The sequence below is a fragment of the Lutra lutra genome, chromosome 7 (genome assembly GCF_902655055.1).
Source record: "Lutra lutra chromosome 7, mLutLut1.2, whole genome shotgun sequence".
Lineage (NCBI taxonomy): Eukaryota > Metazoa > Chordata > Mammalia > Carnivora > Mustelidae > Lutra > Lutra lutra.
In genome coordinates this window covers 107,624,840-107,642,368 of record NC_062284.1, presented here as the reverse complement: position 1 = coordinate 107,642,368, position 17,529 = coordinate 107,624,840, and the positions used below count along the sequence as shown (strand labels likewise).

Genomic DNA, 17,529 nt, shown 5'->3' with positions numbered 1-17,529 from the left:
AAAGTAGAGAGTTGAAAAGTGTAATGAAGTTAAGGAAAATTTGAAAGGTAAAGAGTATTGAGGGAAACAGGGATAAGTTGGCATTTGACTTGCCTTTTATGCTTAACTTTTTAGACTTTAACAGGTGACACTTAGAAAGTTTTTAGATATATTCTTGTTATATTGTCATCATTTCTTTTAATTTTAACAGAAAAATGTACCATGGTTATATATGTCAGTATAAAGATGTTTTGAAGCAGTATCAGTTAAAATACTCAGAAACACCCCTATCACAAGAGTATTATAAGAAGAAAAGAGAACATGAAGAAATTCAAAATAGAGTATTGGCATGTACTGAACAACTAAAAATAAATGAAACTATCTTTATGGAATTTCTAGGTATTAATATTTTATCATATGTTTAAATAACAGCATCTCGGACATGAAAAGAACAATGAATCAGACTAAAATATGATTTTGTTTTTCAGTGCCTGCTCCTTTTCCATCACTTACTAAATGGACATTGCATATGTATCCACAAAGTATTTTTACCTAGAATTTTTATTAGATAAGTATTATTTCTATATTTTAATTGTTATTATGTTTTACTGGTAAGAATCAAATGGATTTGGGGTTTTTTTTGTTTGTTTAATTAAAAAAATTAGAAGTTACTTTAAAGGTCATCTGGGATTGGTTTTCATATATGTGCATGTGATGAGAAGCAAGCAATTATTATTTATTTATTTTTTTAAAAAAAGATTTTATTTATTTATTTGACAGAGAGATCACAAGCAGGCAGAGAGGCAGGCAGAGAGAGAGGAGGAATCAGGCTCCCTGCTGAGCAGAGAGCCTGATGCGGGGCTGGATCCCAGGACTCCGAGATCATGACCTGAGCCGAAGGCAGCGGCTTAACCCACTGAGCCACCCAGGCGCCCCAAGCAATTATTTTTTAAGAATTTATTTATTTATTTTTTTTTAAAAGATTTTATTTATTTGAAAGACAGAGATCACAAGTAGGCAGAGAGGCAGGCAGAGAGAGAGGAAGGGAAGCAGGTTCCCTGCTGAGCAGAGAGCCCAATGCGGGGCTCAATCCCAGGGCCGTGGGATCATAACCTGAGCTGAAGGCAGAGGCTTTAACCCACTGAGCCACCCAGGTGCCCCAAGAAGCAAGCAATTTTAATGAAAATAAAATGGTATATATGTCTGGCTTGAGTGGTCTATCTTAGCAACCAAACCAATGAAAAAGTCATCTTTCTCAGTCTTACCAAAGAAAGAGTTCCAGTTAAATCTGTTGATTATTACTTGTTAGGTTAGGAAGGTGGTGAGGAGGTGAGTCACAATTATCTACTCATCTATTAGAGATTGATTTGGTACCTACCTTGTGCCAGGCAGTCCTTGAGAAGTTACAGAGCTTTTTGTAAGGAGCTCACAGTTTAGTAGGGAAGACAGACACATAAATAAATAATTCTAATACTGTGGCATTTTATTAGATGATTAAGTAATTATTAATTGGTCCTAGTCTCATCTGTTTGTCCAGGACATCTTCCCTGATGATGAACTTAGAACTTTAATCCTCTTCCAACCTCTACAATCCTTCATGTGCTTTCCTATCAGATTATAACTCCACTGCTTGTACTAAGTCTTCTTTATCCCTGCATTCTACCTTGCTTCATTCTGCTTCATTCTAAATCATCCTTTTAACTCCTTTGTTGCTTGCTCTCTTCATGTTTAGGTTTTAGCTTATACTGTTTTTAGTTGTTTATTTGCTGCCTACCTGTGTTGTAACTTCTTAGTGGGAAGAGGCAAAGTTTGGTTGATGCATGAGGCATAGCAGAAGTTTAGGAAGTTTGATGTAGGAAGAGATGAGAAATAAGATTATGTGAGAAACAAGAAGAGGTGATGGAGATAGGGAAAACTGAAGATTAGGATTTAAATACCTGTATCTAAAAATTTTAATTGATACTTTTTATGACAATACAGCATTATAAGTAATATTCATCTGAAATTTTTTGTTCTAGCATACATGTTATATATTTTAAGGCAGAGTGTTTTTTACTCTGCCTTAACTCGACAGATTTTCTCTAGGGTTCTTGTTCACTACCACTATTCTATTAATTTTTAAGTTCTCCTAAATGATTTGTGGAGTAACTTAGGAAATTGTAATAGTTAATAACTATGCAGGATGTCTGTTAACAGCTGAGAAATTCTTGAAATTGGGCATAAATCTAGTTTAAGCATGAAGCCCAGATGGAAGATCTAGCTGTCTTTTGAGTCCGGCAGCTACACTGATGAAACTTACAGAGTAAGAAAAGGGAAATTGGATGGATTTTTATTTAATTAATCAATCAATTAATATTTTAAAAGATTTAGTTATTTTTTCTTGAGAGGGGAGGGGTAGAGGGAGAGAGAATCCTAAGCAGACACTCTGCTGAGCTCAGAGCCACACTGTGGGGCTTGATCCCATGGCCCTTGGACCATGACCTGAGCCAAAATCAACAGTCAGACACCCAACTGACTGAGCCACCCAGGTGCCCCAGTTGGATTTTTAAATGTCGACTTTGGAATAAATAAACAGTGGAAACACAAGAAGTTAAATTTGGACCTGAATTGATTATGTATTATTAGTCATGCCTGAAGACATGATGAACTTGGGTAAAAAAAAATAAAAGCAAAACAACCACTGTGTGAAATATTTAAGTAAAAGAAAAAATTCTAACAAATATTTTTCAGGAAGAGTTTTTAAGCTCAATATATAACATAGGTAAGCAATAAGTTATCTTTGTCAGTTTGCCAAATGATTATATTAGTTTTGCCTCTATTTTCAGATACTGTTATTAATATTGCTTATTGCCATTATGGAACATATACAAATAATGTTACATAGCATTAACAATTTCTGATATGGTACATATATTATAAATGTAAAATTTACTTGCATAACATAGTTCCTTAACATAAAAGGGCTAACATGAGATGTAAGACACAAGATATTCTTAAACATGCCAGCGATTATTCCAAAAGTTCATCTGAATTGAAGAAAGAAGTAGATGAAGTGGAAATAGAAATTAATTATTTTAACCAGGTATATATTTTGTAATATGTTTCTAATATATGTATTAATGTATAAGTATAATGCTATGTTAGTTGACAGTCTTAGAAGTGCCGTTTCTAAAGAGCCTAAATATAGAGAAAGACTTAGGAAAATCTATTTACTTCAGATTACCTTTGGAGCCAATATGTGTTTTAGGTACGGAGCATATTTAGTTACGAGTTTTACGGAATAGTTTAATTTTCTTTGGCAGTTGAGAAAAGATTAATTAAAACAAGACACAGCTTAATAACAGGAATTTAAAGGCACTAAAAGGGTTACCACAGTGTTGTCAAAAAAGAGAACAAGACAGTAAATTGTTTAAAGAATTTAATTTTGAAAATTTATGGTTTTAATCTTTATAGAACTAAGCTAGAACTAGTTTAGCCCTTAAGATTGATGGTGCATGATATTTTTCTCGAATACATTTTTATTGTCCTCTACCAAAATGGTTTTCATTGACTGTTGGAGAACCCATCAAAGTCATTTCCAAATTCTGAGAAAAAAATTGAACTCCTGATTTTATGGACTTTTTGTAAATTGTGTTAAAGAAGATACATTTACCATTCATAGGTATAAGTTTCCAAATAATGTAAAATCATTTTAATAATAAGAACAAAATAGATGCTACTTCCTTCAAAATATAGGGTAACTGTGTCTATATATAGGAAATTGATACCTACTTTGCTTCTGCCCTTTTTAAAAAAGAAGATGGAAGTTCACTGAATCTAGGTTTGTTAATGGATTTGTAAGGAAAAGTTAAAGGAGTATGAATTATTTTTAATTTTGACCTTGTTTTAGCAACTTTCACTAAAAGATAGCTAATGCATATTATCAAAGCCATCTATGAAAAACCCACCACAAATATCATTCTCAATGGAGAAAAACTGAAAGCTTTTCCGCTCAGGTCAGGAACACGGCAGGGATGTCCATTATCACCACTGCTATTCAACATAGTACTAGAAGTCCTAGCCTCAGCAATCAGACAACAAAAGGAAATTAAAGGCATCCAAATCAGCAAAGAAGAAGTCAAACTATCACTCTTCGCAGATGATATGATACTATATGTGGAAAACCCAAAAGACTCCACTCCAAAACTGCTAGAACTTGTACAGGAATTCAGTAAAGTGTCAGGATATAAAATCAGTGCACAGAAATCAGTTGCATTTCTCTACACCAACAACAAGACAGAAGAAAGAGAAATTAAGGAGTCAATCCCATTTATAATTGCACCCAAAACTAGATACCTAGGAATAAACCTAACCAAAGAGGCTAAGAATCTATACTCAGAAAACTATAAAGTACTCATGAAAGAAATTGAGGAAGACACAAAGAAATGGAAAAATGTTCCATGCTCCTGTATTGGAAGAACGAATATTGTGAAAATGTCTTTGCTACCTAAAGCAATCTACACATTGAATGCAATCCCTATCAAAATCCCACCCATTTTTTTTTTCAAAGAAATGGAACAAATAATCCTAAAATTTATATGGAACCAGAAAAGAGCTCAAATAGCCAAAGGAACATTGAAAAAGAAAGCCAAAGTTGGTGGCATCACAATTCCGGACTTCAAGCTCATCATCAAGACAGCATGGTACTGGCACAAAAACAGACACATAGATTAATGGAACAGAATACAGAGCCCAGAAATAGACCCTCAACTCTATCGTCAACTAATCTTCGACAAAGCAGGAAAGAATGTCCAATGGAAAAAAGACAGCCTCTTCAACAAATGGTGTTGGGAAAATTGGATGGCCACATGCAGAAAAATGAAATTGGACCATTTCCTTACACCACACACGAAAATAGACTCAAAATGGATGAAGGACCTCAGTGTGAGAAAGGAATCCATCAAAATCCTTGAGGAGAACACAGGCAGCAACCTCTTCGACCTCAGCCGCAGCAACGTCTTCCTAGGAACATGGCCAAAGGCAAGGGAAGCAAGGGCAAAAATGAACTATTGGGATTTCATCAAGATCAAAAGCTTTTGCACAGCAAAGGAAACAGTTAACAAAACCAAAAGTCAACTGACAGAATGGGAGAAGATATTTGCAAGTGAGATATCAGATAAAGGGCTAGTGTCCAAAATCTATAAAGAACTTAGCAAACTCAACACCCAAAGAACAAATAATCCAATCAAGAAATGGGCAGAAGACATGAACAGACATTTCTGCAAAGAAGATGTCCAGATGGCCAACAGACACATGAAAAAGTGCTCCACATCACTCGGCATCAGGTAAATACAAATCCAAACCACAATGAGATATCACCTCACACCAGTCAGAATGGCTAAAATTAACAAGTCAGGAAATGACAGATGCTGGCGAGGATGCGGAGAAAGGGGAACCCTCCTACACTGTTGGTGGGAATGCAAGCTGGTGCAACCACTCTGGAAAACAGCATGGAGGTTCCTCAAAACGTTGAAAATAGAACTACCCTATGACCCAGCAATTGCACTACTGGGTATTTACCCTAAAGATACAAACATAGTGATCCAAAGGGGCACGTGCACCTGAATGTTTATAGCAGCAATGTCTACAATAGCCAAACTATGGAAAGAATCAACAGATGAATGGATAAAGAAGATGTGGTATATATATTTACAATGGAATACTATGCAGCCATCAAAAGAAATTAAATCTTGCCATTTGCGACGACGTGGATGGAACTAGTGGGTATCATGCTTAGTGAAATAAGTCAATTGGAGAAAGACAACTATCATATGATCTCCCTGATATGAGGAAGTGGAGATGCAACGTGGGGGGTTAGGGGGGTAGGAGAAGAATAAATGAAACAAGATGGGATCAGGAGGGAGACAAACCATAAGTGACTCTTAATCTCACAAAACAAACTGAGGGTTGCTGGGAGGAGGGGGGTCAGGAGAGGATGGTGGGGTTATAGACATTGGGGAGGGTATGTGCTATGGTGAGTGCTGTGAAGTGTGTAAACCTGGTGATTCACAGACCTGTACCCCTGGGGATAAAAATACATTATATGTTTATTAAAAAAATAAAAAATAAAAATAAAAAAAATTTTAAAAAGATAGCTAATGCCACAAAAACATAAATCCTGTGATTATATAGAAAAAATCATATTCATTAGTTAAGATGAAGCATATGTTCCTTAATGCTTTGCAGATAATTACTTTGTTTTGCTTTGCCATTTTTCTTTTTAGCAGATTGCAAGACTCCATGAAACTAAGAATCTTGGAGAAACTCTGGAAGAAAAAAATAAAAATATAGAAAAGATAAAGGAATTGAAAGAAAAGGATAGGTAAACTTTATTTTTTATAAAGATTTTATTATTTATTTATTTGGAGAGCATGCACAAGCAGGGAGAGGGACAGAGGGAGAAGGAGAGAATCTCAAGCAGACTCCATGCTGAGCGTGGAGCCGAACCCATGGCTCAATCTCAGGACCCTGAGATCATGACCTGAGCCAAGATCAAGAGTTGGATGGTCAGCTGACTGAGCCACCCAGGCACCACTAGGTAAACTTTAAGATGGAATTTTTATATGAGCAGTTATCCTGCATCTAAGCATTTGATTCTATATTTTATATTCTATCCCAAACCACTAGTATTCACATATTTACGTGTATATTTATATATACTTTTGTGCAGGCTATTTTCCACTTATTTCTTGAGAAATACTGATTTTACCCTTAAATATTATAGATTAACATTCAAGTATGCTTGTTATTTAGTAAGGCCAAGGATAATGTATAGAGAGAAATAAGGTAGCAGTAGCACATTTGCTGTTTTATAACCTGTCATTACACATTTCACCCAGATTTTGATAATGGGTCACCAATAGGAGTAAAACAGAGGACCAGTTATGGAAATAGCATTGTATTTACCTTTTTATCACCCCTGTCACCAGTTTGACCAGTTCTTGTTTTGCCCCAGAGACTGAAGATGAATTAAAATGCTGCTGAATCTATGGCATCTTATGCTTCCTTGTCTTTCAACCTAATGGTGATAAATAGACTTCAGTGGTGGAGGCATTAAAAAAAAAAGGATTGATTTTGTCTGTTATTGTGTGACAGAAAAATAGGCGTATTATAGTTGCTGTTTCTGATAAAATTTCTACTTTTTCTCCTTCTGCCTGTAGCCTTTTAAATTCTTCTTAAATTCATCTCATTAAGTTCCATTGCTATTGTCCTGATTTTTCAACACATTCCTCTTCCCAGTTAATTTCTCAGACCCCACTTCCTTGGATTTATTATTTCCTTGATTCCCCCCTCACTCTTCTCATAACCATAATAATCTGTCTTTAATTCTATGAAGAAATTGATTAGAATTTCACTTCATTGGCAACTTTTTAATACTGTAAAAATCCTCTATATTGAGAGGAACTTACATAACTGCTTAGTCATTTTCACCCAATTTCTATTTTGATAGTTATTATAAATAACATCATTTCTTAAAGTATTTAACTATCAATAACTAAAATTATTTCTCTAATTTAGGAAAAATTCAATGAGTTTTATTTCTTCCAGTAAAAAATTTAAAAGATGTATTTATGATTATAAATTGCTTTACTGATTTCTGGATTCTAGTATACTAGCTGATTTGATCCTGAATGATTATTTTTAAAGTTTTAGAGTACTTTGAAATATACAGCATGCTATTTGTGGATAAAGTTTTTTTTTTTTTAAGATTTTATTTATTTATTTGACAGAGAGATCACAAGCAGGCACAGAGGCAGGCAGAGAGAGAGGAGGAAGCAGGCTCCCTGCTGAGCAGAGAGCCCGATGTGGGGCTCGATCCCAGGACCCTGGGGATCATGACCTGAGCCGAAGGCAGCGGCTTAACCCACTGAGCCACCCAGGCGCCCCTAAAGTTTTGGTTTTAAATGCCTTTGATATACTTAGAAATTCTTTTAAAATGATTGTTTTAAAAATTAAAGTGTGGTATACTAAGAAGGGTACTAGACTTAATCAGGAAAAGTGTATTTTAGCTGTGACACCTGTAAATAATTTAATAATATTGGGCAGATCTATCAAATTTTCTGGAACTCAGTTTTAGTGTATGCAAAATGAGTTTAAACTGTGTAGTATATAAATATCTCTTCTAGCTTTAAAATACATTTAAAATGCATTTTTACTTACTAAATATTTAATGTAATTCATTCTTCAGAATTTTTGAAAAAGATGAACAACCTGCACTTACATTGAATAAAACCCCTCAAAACAGTCAATTATTTCTTCCGTATGAATCTCAGAAATTAGTCAGACTAATGAAGATGCATTCTTCAGAACCAAGAGTTATAGGTACAGTATCTTAATTATTTAAAAACTTAGTTTTCTTTGCAAACACATAGAAGAAATAGAAGCAAATTTTGCTATCATTAGATATAAGCAAGAACAGACAATACTAGAGAGCAGTAGACTCAAGAAAGTTTGATTCTTTTTGAGAGCAAACAAGATATGCCTTCTATGCCTAATTTTTTTTCTTTGAGAGAGAAATCACAAGTTATTAAAAGAAGTGTTCTGGTCTGCTTGCACAGCTGTCAGAGGAGGATGAATAATAAGAAATTTTTCATTTGAGAAGTTATCAGAATGTATAATTAAAGTGGATAGCCGACTTGTGATAATGATATTTGTAACTTAGTCTCCTAAGATATTTGAATCATGTTTCATTTGGTGGATTTGCAGCTTAGATTAACTACATTGTATCAGTTTAACCCCATTAGCTGTTCTTTTTCTTCTAGTCGTCTTTGGTTCCTCATTATAAAGATGTAATTTTGTAAGCTGGTTTTCATTTTACATTCATGCTTATTGAAATAACTGTTATATAGTATGGAATTAAAACTTATGTAGAAATTTCACATTTCTATATTTTAAGTTAAATATTCATGTAACTTGATTTTTTAAATTACAAGCTTAGGTTGAATGTTGGGCATAATTTTTGATTCTATCTCTGGAATTCATTTGAAGTTGTACAATTTAATAACCTAGATAAAAAAGAAGAAAGTTCTGTGAAGCAGGCAAAGCTTGCCAATATTGACTTTAGACAGAAAGAAAACAATGTGCAGGTAGGCATTTCTTTTTTAATAGTATAAATTAAATATTTGCTTGCATTAAATGAAACCGTGAATGTACTGCATTTGGAACATGGGTCTGTGTGTATGTGTATATATGTGTTATAAATATATTAACTCAGTCATTACTATAACTCAAGGTCTAAAAATCTTAAAACAATTTCAGAATGTCAGCCTGAATATTCACTGCATAGCCTTATTGTTTTGTTTTTTTTTTTTAAGATTTTACTTATTTATTTGACAGAGGGAGACACAGAAAGAGAGGGAATACAAGCAGGGGGAGTGGGAGAGGAAGAAACAGGCTTCTTGCTGAGCAGGGAGCCAGATGCGGGGTTTGATCCCAGGACCCTGGGATCATGACCCAAGCTGAAGGCAGAGGCTCAATGACTGAGCCACCCATGCACCCTAGCCTTCTCACTCTTAAAAATAGAAAAGATATTTAAAAGTACCAAGCCCTGGGGCACCTGGGTGGCTCAGTGAGTTAAATGTCTGATTTTTGATTTTGGTTCAGGTCATGATCTCAGGTATGTGAGATTGAGCCCTGCATGGGGCTCCACGCTGGACATGGAACCTGCTTAAGATTCTCTCTCTGTCTCCCTCTGCCCTTCCCCGATGCTTGCATGCACACATACACTCTCTCTCTCTAAAAAAAAACAAACAAAAAACCAAGCCCCGTACCTAGTAGACCAAAAACATATTTCTGAAGAAGGAAAACAGAATTGGATTGAAGAGGGAAATTGTGGCCCATGACTTGTATAGAATACTCTTGCAGAAGGAATAGGTGTGGAGATAATGAGTAGAGTAATTGGTTGGGTTACTTCAGTGGGAGTTAACACCTGTTCATCTCATAATCCCTTTGCCTTTGGACAGTCATCAACAATGGGATGACTGTCTCCAGGTGGAAGCAGTAAGTGTAAGAGTTTGGGTTAGAGAGATAGTACTGTAGGGAGTTCATGATGCTTATGAAAAACAGGGAACATACCACCCAGAAAGCTGGCTTTTGATGTGGCACATCTCCATCCTCCCCCATTTTTCCTGAAAATAGTCCATAGGGAAATTCTCAATGAAAAATATGATTGCTTTCATTAATTCATGATTAATATATACAAACAGAGGTGTAGTGGTGACCAAAGTAATTAATGAAACTTATTAATTCTAAATATGTATTAATTATAAAAACTTATAAATCTGGTACTAAAATTTCAGATTAGATCAATATGGGATGAAGGTGGGAAGATAAATGAGGGAAACAAAAATTTACCCAAGTTCTTTTTTTTTGTTTGGGGATAGAGGTAGAGAAGAAACAATACTGATTTACTTATATATTGTTGGAAAACAGAAAGTGTGAATTCTTGCATGTATATTGAACACGTAAGGATATACAACATAAATGAAATGCCATGTGTAAAATTTAAAATAGTAGGGAAAAAAGGATGAGACAAAGAAAACTTAATCAGTTCAACAAAAGGCAAGAAGGGAAGGGTGGATAAAATAGCTAGAATGCATTGTAAATAGAAAATAATATGCCATAAATAGTTTCAAGCAAATCAGTAATCAGCAATTGACAGAGGTGCTTCTGTGGAATATATATACAAATACAGACATATACTTTTTTTTTCCTCTTCCAAGTTTTAAAATTCCAGTTCCTTTTAGGTATACAATGTAGTGATTCATCACTTACACACAATACCCAGAGCTCATCACAGTAAGAGCCCTTTGTAATATCTGTCGCTCATTTAACCCATTCCCCTGCCCACCTCCCCTCTAGTAACCCTCAGTTTGTTCTCTGTAATTGTAAAATTGTAAAAAAGTCTCTTTTATGGCTTGCCCCTTTCTCTTTCCCTCCAGTGTTCATTTGTTTTGTATCTTAAATTCCACATATGAGTGAAATCATATGGTATTTGTCTTTCTCTGACTATTTCACTTAGCTAATACTCTCTAGCTCCATCCACAATATTGCAAATAGCAGTATTTCATTCTTTCTTACAGCTGAGTAATAGTCCCATTTGTGTGTGTGTGTGTGTGTGTGTGTGTGTGTGTGTGTGTGTGGTGTGTATGTGTGAATATCTCCTTTATTCATTAGTCAGTGGACATTTGGACTCTTTCCATTTGGTATTATTGGTAATGCTGCTGTAAACAGAGAGGTGCATGTATCCCTTTGAATTAGTATTTTTGTATTCTTTGGGTAATACCTAGTACTGCAATTACTGGATTGTAAGGTAGTTCTATATATAACTTTTTGAGGAACCTCCATAACTTTTTGAGGAACAGCCATATACTTTTAAAACAGAAGAGCTGAAACAATTTGACAAATGAAGAGTGAAGGTAAAAGGAAATGGGAAATATATATCGGACAAATGCAAACAAAAAGCAGATGTAACAATGTTATATAAAATAGAGTTCAAGACAACAATCATTAATAGGGATAACTATATTTCATATTTTTGAAAAAAAGTAACTCACCAAGTTCTAAGAACCGTGATGCACCATATGTAAAGTAAAAATTGATAGAATTCCAAGAAAGTATTGAAACCACAGTTTAAAAAGGATGGCTCTCTCAAAAAAAGTACTATCTTGAGTTTAGGTGTTGAGTTTGGGTACATTGTAACAATACAAAACCAAATGAATGAAATAACAGCATCTTAAACAAGATGAATATTTATTTTTCTCTGACCTGCCATGAAATTCAAAGTGACTCAGGGTCACTTACCAGGGCTCATAGCACCATTTCTACAGTGTCATTTCTCAGATTCATCTATGCTTTCTTTTCCTGATATTGCAGTATTCACCAAAATTGACCATTTACTACAACTAAGAGGATATTTCAACCAGTTTTAAAAAGTTGTTCTCTTTACTTACCACTATATAAAAAAAAGAGAAGTTCAACAAAAAGATAAATCCTCCTCAAAAAAGTATTTAGCAGAGGAAAAAGAAATTCATACACTTTCAGTTATTTGGGGGTTAAAGAAGAAATCAAGATAAAACTATTTAGAATACTATACCAAAACCTATGGAATCTATCCAAATTGGTCCTCCAAAACTTATATTTGAAAACAAGTATATTAGAAAATAAAGATTAAAGTTAGCTGAACTCTAAGTGTGAACAGCTCAATTCAAAGTGTGAAAAAAGCTCAACTCAAAACAGGAAAATAACAATCCAAAGAAAGTAGGAATTAATAAAGAGAAAAGCAGAAATTAATGAAATTAGAAAGTTGGGTTAATCAGTATAGCCAGAAGTTAATAACTTTTAAATATCAATAAAATAAAATTGCGGCAAATATAAAAAAAGAGAAGCCTCACCTCCCAAAAGGAAGAATAATAAGGGGGGGAAAGTGCATATCCTTGTACATAGGGAAGAAATGTTTTCAAGGCCCTAAGAGAATACTATGCAAGACTTTATAACAATAAATTTGAAAAATTACGTGAGGGGGTTAATTTTCTAGGACAATATAAATTGTTAAGTAGACCGAAAAAGAAAGACATGAATAGAACCATAAACTAGAAGAACTGGAAATGTAAGTGAAACTGAAATGTAAGCAAATCTCTGTTTTGCTCTTTCCTTCCCTACTTGCCTTCCTTCTCCCTCACACACACACACACACACACACACACACACACACACACACCCCTTTCAAAACATACCAGAATCAGTTTTTCCTGTGAATTCTACCAAACCTTTAAGGACTAAATCAGAATTTCTAAACTCTGACATTATTGACATTTTAGGCGAGATAATCCTTTTTTGTAGGGTCATCTTGTGAACTTCTAGGGGCAAATAGCACCCACACCAAAGAAAAGACAATAGAAAATGGTCTCCAGACATTGTCAGATGCTCCCTGAGAGGAAAAATTGCCAGTTGAGAGCCATCATTTTGTTATTTATTATTAATAAGTAATTCTAGAGAATAGAAGAAGTTGGAAACTAGCCAATAAATTATGCATGGCTATTCATTAGGTAGCAAGGACAAAGATAGTGAAAGAAAAAATTATACATTCATCTCAAGAATGAATATACATGTCAAAATCCAAATAAATTATTTGGAAACCTAGTTTGGCACTGTAACATTAAAAAAACAATATATTATGACTAAAACTTGGTTTTCCCAAGAATTATAATGATAGCATTAGAAAAGTCCGTCAATCATATTGACGCTTTATCAACAGATTAATAATTTTAAAGATTAAAAATAAAAGATCTTTTTAAACGATGTGAGAGAAACTTATACTCTTAGATACCAAAATGTTTATCATAAAATTCATTTTAAAATGTGCATTTCAGTGGTTTTTAGCGTATTCTTTTTTCTTTTTTTTAAGATTTTATCCATTTATTTAACAGAGAAATCACAAGTAGGCAGAGAGGCAAGCAGAGAGAGGGAGAGGCAGGCTCCCCACTGAGCAGAGAGCCCGATGTGGGCCTCGATCCCAGGACCCTGGATCATGACCTGGGCGGAAGGCAGAGGCTTAACCAACTGAGCCTCCTAGGTGCCCCAGTTTTTAGCATATTCTAAAGGTAGTGTAACCATCACCACAGTCTTAATTCCAGAATATTTACATAATCCCAGGACATTTTTTTTTTTTTTTTAGGGTGGGAGAGAGAGCAAGTGAGCAGGGGCAGAGGGAGAAGGAGAGAAAGAATCATAAGCGGGCGCCATACCCAGTGCAGAGCACAATGTGAGATTCAGTCACACAGCCCTGAGATGATGACCTGAGCCAAAATCAAGAGTTGGCTGGCCACTTAATCGACTGAGCCACCCAGGCACCCTATCTGAGAACATTTTAAAATATTATCAAAATCCAATGATTATAACAGTGTGGTGTAAGAAAAGACAAATTGATCAGTGGACTACATCAAAACAAAAAACTTTGCTATGACAAAAGACACCAACAAGTTACAGAGAATGACAGAATAGATAGGAAATTGGTATGCAGAATGTATAATACATAAATACATAATACAAATTAATTTTTAAGATAGGCAAAAGATAAAACAGTTTACAGAAAAAGTGTCACAAAACAAGATGCTTGAATTTTGGGGTACAGGGAAATGCATATTAAACCAATGAGGTACCTGGTTTCCCCTATCAGATTTGCATACACTACAACATTTGATAATATCTGGTAAAGTCACCAATAGTGGGAATGTAATTTGGTGTAATTACTTTGGAGGACTGGTTCATAATACTTATTAAAAATAAAAATGTAAATATTCAGCAATTTTAGTTCTTAGCATCTACTATAAACAACTACTTGTACAAATACTTTTACAGGGAGCCCATATAAAATGTATATTGTTTAATACATTGAAACAGTAACAACACTTATTCTTTAAGGGACAAATGTTCTTTAAGGGGCAAGGTCTTTTATGATCTAAAAGCACAATAAGATCACAGAATTCAGACCAATGGCTGTTATAATAAAAATAAATGGGATTTTTCCTACTAAAGATATTTTTATGTTGAGTTGAATAAGAAAAATTAGGAACTCTTCAAAATGAGTGACTCACAGAGAATGACTTGAAACAGACAATACAAACATTAGTAAAGCAGTGGCTTAGATATTGATATTAAAATCTAAAGTTAAAAATGAAATATTAGTGAACCATGAGAGACTATGGACTCTGAAAAACGATCTGAGAATTTTGAAGGGGTGTGGGTGGGAGGTTGGGGGCACCAGGTGGTGGGTATTGTAGAGGGCACGGATTGCATGGAGCACTGGGTGTGGTGCAAAAATAATGAATACTGTTATGCTGAAAAAAATAAAAAAATTTAAAAAAAAATGAAATATTACCTTGTTCATACATAAAAAACAAAATCTCAGGTTTTAATCTTTTAATGTGTTTTGCTTTTTAATGTTCAGTTTAAGAGGTTATAGAGAATAGACACAAATCATTTGAGAAAATGGTTAAGATTGACTTGAATATCATAAATATGGGATAAAAAATTGTAAGTTTACCTTAAATGAAGAAATACTACAAAGCATAGTTGTTATACTTGTCCAAAATACTAAATTCCTTATGAGTCTTAAAGTTTCCTAGCATTTGAATATTTTGTATATAGTGGTTTCAGTTAATGTTTATAGTTGTTCATATTCATGATGATGAGGAGGAGAATGACAATGTTCTTGGAGAACCTTCAATAGCCATGGCAAGCAAAAAATTTTTATTGTCTGTGCAGCTGGTTCTAATACTTAATTTCTTTTGTTCAGGTACTTAATGACTTTACTCTGAATGACCATTCAAAATGCTCAAATTCTGTGGCTATTAAAAATTCTCAAAATAGGATGCATTTCAGGTAACTTTTAAAATAGGAAAATGTTTTAATTCTGAAATTTATCAGTTCAACAAATAATATAAAATTTTATTTATTGTATTTTAGATTGTTAACCCCACAGAAACAATCAAATTGCAGTCAGTGGTTTGAAAAAGGAGATACAGGTATTTGCTGTTTATATTTTTTCCTAAGAAATGGGAGTAACAAATTATATCCAGTTTTTATACTATTCAAATATATTATTTGGATTGTTCACATCTTTGATTAACTGACTGTGCATGCCTGGTTTTTAAAAACATTTTTCACTCAATATAAAATATATCATTTCATTGTAAAAGTTTGGAAAACAGGGAAAAATACAAAAGAAACAAAGATACCATCAACCAGGTATAACTGGCACCATCCATACCGGTATATGTTCTTGTCCTACTTTCCTATGTATATGTGTGTTCTTTTTTTTTTTTTTTTTAAGATTTTTTATTTATTTATTTGACAGAGATCACAAGTAGACAGAGAGGCAGAGAGAGAGAGAGAGAGAGAGGGAAGCAGGCTCCCTGCTGAGCAGAGAGCCCGATGCGGGACTCGATCCCAGGACCCTGAGATCATGACCTGAGCCGAAGGCAGCGGCTTAACCCACTGAGCCACCCAGGCGCCCCTGTATATGTGTGTTCTTTTACTTTCTCTCCCAAATGAAACATATTATATGTCATTTTGTAACCTTTTCTTTCCATTTGATATACTGTTCAGGATATTTTTCTATGCCATTAAATAGATTTTATTTTTAATGACTGTATCATATGCCATGGAAGGATATGCTATAATTCATTTAGCCATTATCTCAAAATTTTGAATTATTTTAATTATTTAGCCATTCTTTTTTTTTTTTTTAAGATTTTATTTATTTGTCAGAGAGGGAGAGAGAGCGAGCACAGGCAGACAGAATGGCAGGCAGAGGCAGAGGGAGAAGCAGGCTCCCCGCCGAGCAAGGAGCCCGATGCGGGACTCGATCCTAGGACGCTGGGATCATGACCTGAGCCGAAGGCAGCTGCTTAACCAACTGAGCCACCCAGGCGTCCCTTATTTAGCCATTCTTCTTCAAAATATTAAATATCTGGGTGGGAGGTTGGGGGCACCAGGTGGTGGGTATTGTAGAGGGCACGGATTGCATGGAGCACTGGGTGTGGTGCAAAAATAATGAATATTGTTATGCTGAAAAAATAAAAAAATTATTAAAAAAAATTAAATATCTTATTGTTTCTAGGTTAAGCTACTATATTCTTTTACATAAATCTTTTACTGTTTGGATTATTTTCTTTGAATAAAAGCATAGAAATGTTACTGGAGATATATACATGAATTTATTTTCTTAGATCAACTAGCTGTTGTAAGATTTTAAGGGTATCATACTCTTGAAAAAAACTATGTGTGTATATAAATATATATTTATTTGTATATGTACATGTGTATACATAATGTATATAATAGTGTGTAATATAAGACATCTCATATGTACATATACATACATATTAGTAATCCAATAATGAATAACAGTTATTCCACTATATATATATTAGGCTATATAAAAGTCTTCACTTTTTCTTGTCTTTATGATGTGGATTATGGCCTTTTATTTTGAAGTTTTAAAAATGTCTCATTCTATTGAATCAGTAATAAAAAATCTCCCAACAAACAAAATCCAGGGCCAGATGGCTTCACAGGCAAATTTTACCAAACATTTAAAGAAGAGTTAATACCTATTCTTCTCAAACTATCCCAAAAATAGAAAAGGAAGGAGAACTTCCACATTTATTTTATGAGGCCAGCATTACCCTGATGCCAAAACCAGATAAAGACTAAAACAACAACAACAACAACAAAAACCTACAGGCCAATATCCCTAATGAACACGGATGCAAAAATTCTCAACAAAATACGAACAAACCAAATCCAGCAGTACATTGAAAGAACTGCTCACCACTATCAAGTGGGATTTATTCCTGAGTTGCAAGGTTGGTTCAGTATTCACAAATCAATCAACATGACACATCACATTAATAAAAGAAAGGATAAGAACCATATGATCCTTTCAGTAGATGGAGAAAAAGCATTTGACAAAGTACAACATCCATTCATGATAAAAACCCTCAATAA

At 34.3% G+C, this 17,529-nt stretch overlaps 1 protein-coding gene across 4 annotated transcripts in view; it reads left to right on the top strand.

Annotated features, from left to right (window-relative positions):
- C7H14orf39 (chromosome 7 C14orf39 homolog) overlaps positions 1–17,529 on the top strand; it is a 93,164-nt gene that overhangs the window by 53,478 nt on the left and 22,157 nt on the right. For all 4 annotated transcript variants that reach the window (XM_047739048.1, XM_047739049.1, XM_047739047.1 and 1 more), the window contains 8 exons: positions 191–378; positions 468–510; positions 2,941–3,061; positions 6,243–6,340; positions 8,207–8,340; positions 9,028–9,104; positions 15,314–15,399; positions 15,484–15,542. In XM_047739048.1, the coding sequence (XP_047595004.1) occupies positions 191–378; positions 468–510; positions 2,941–3,061; positions 6,243–6,340; positions 8,207–8,340; positions 9,028–9,104; positions 15,314–15,399; positions 15,484–15,542 (806 nt within the window). The remainder of the gene's footprint in view (positions 1–190; positions 379–467; positions 511–2,940; positions 3,062–6,242; positions 6,341–8,206; positions 8,341–9,027; positions 9,105–15,313; positions 15,400–15,483; positions 15,543–17,529) is intronic.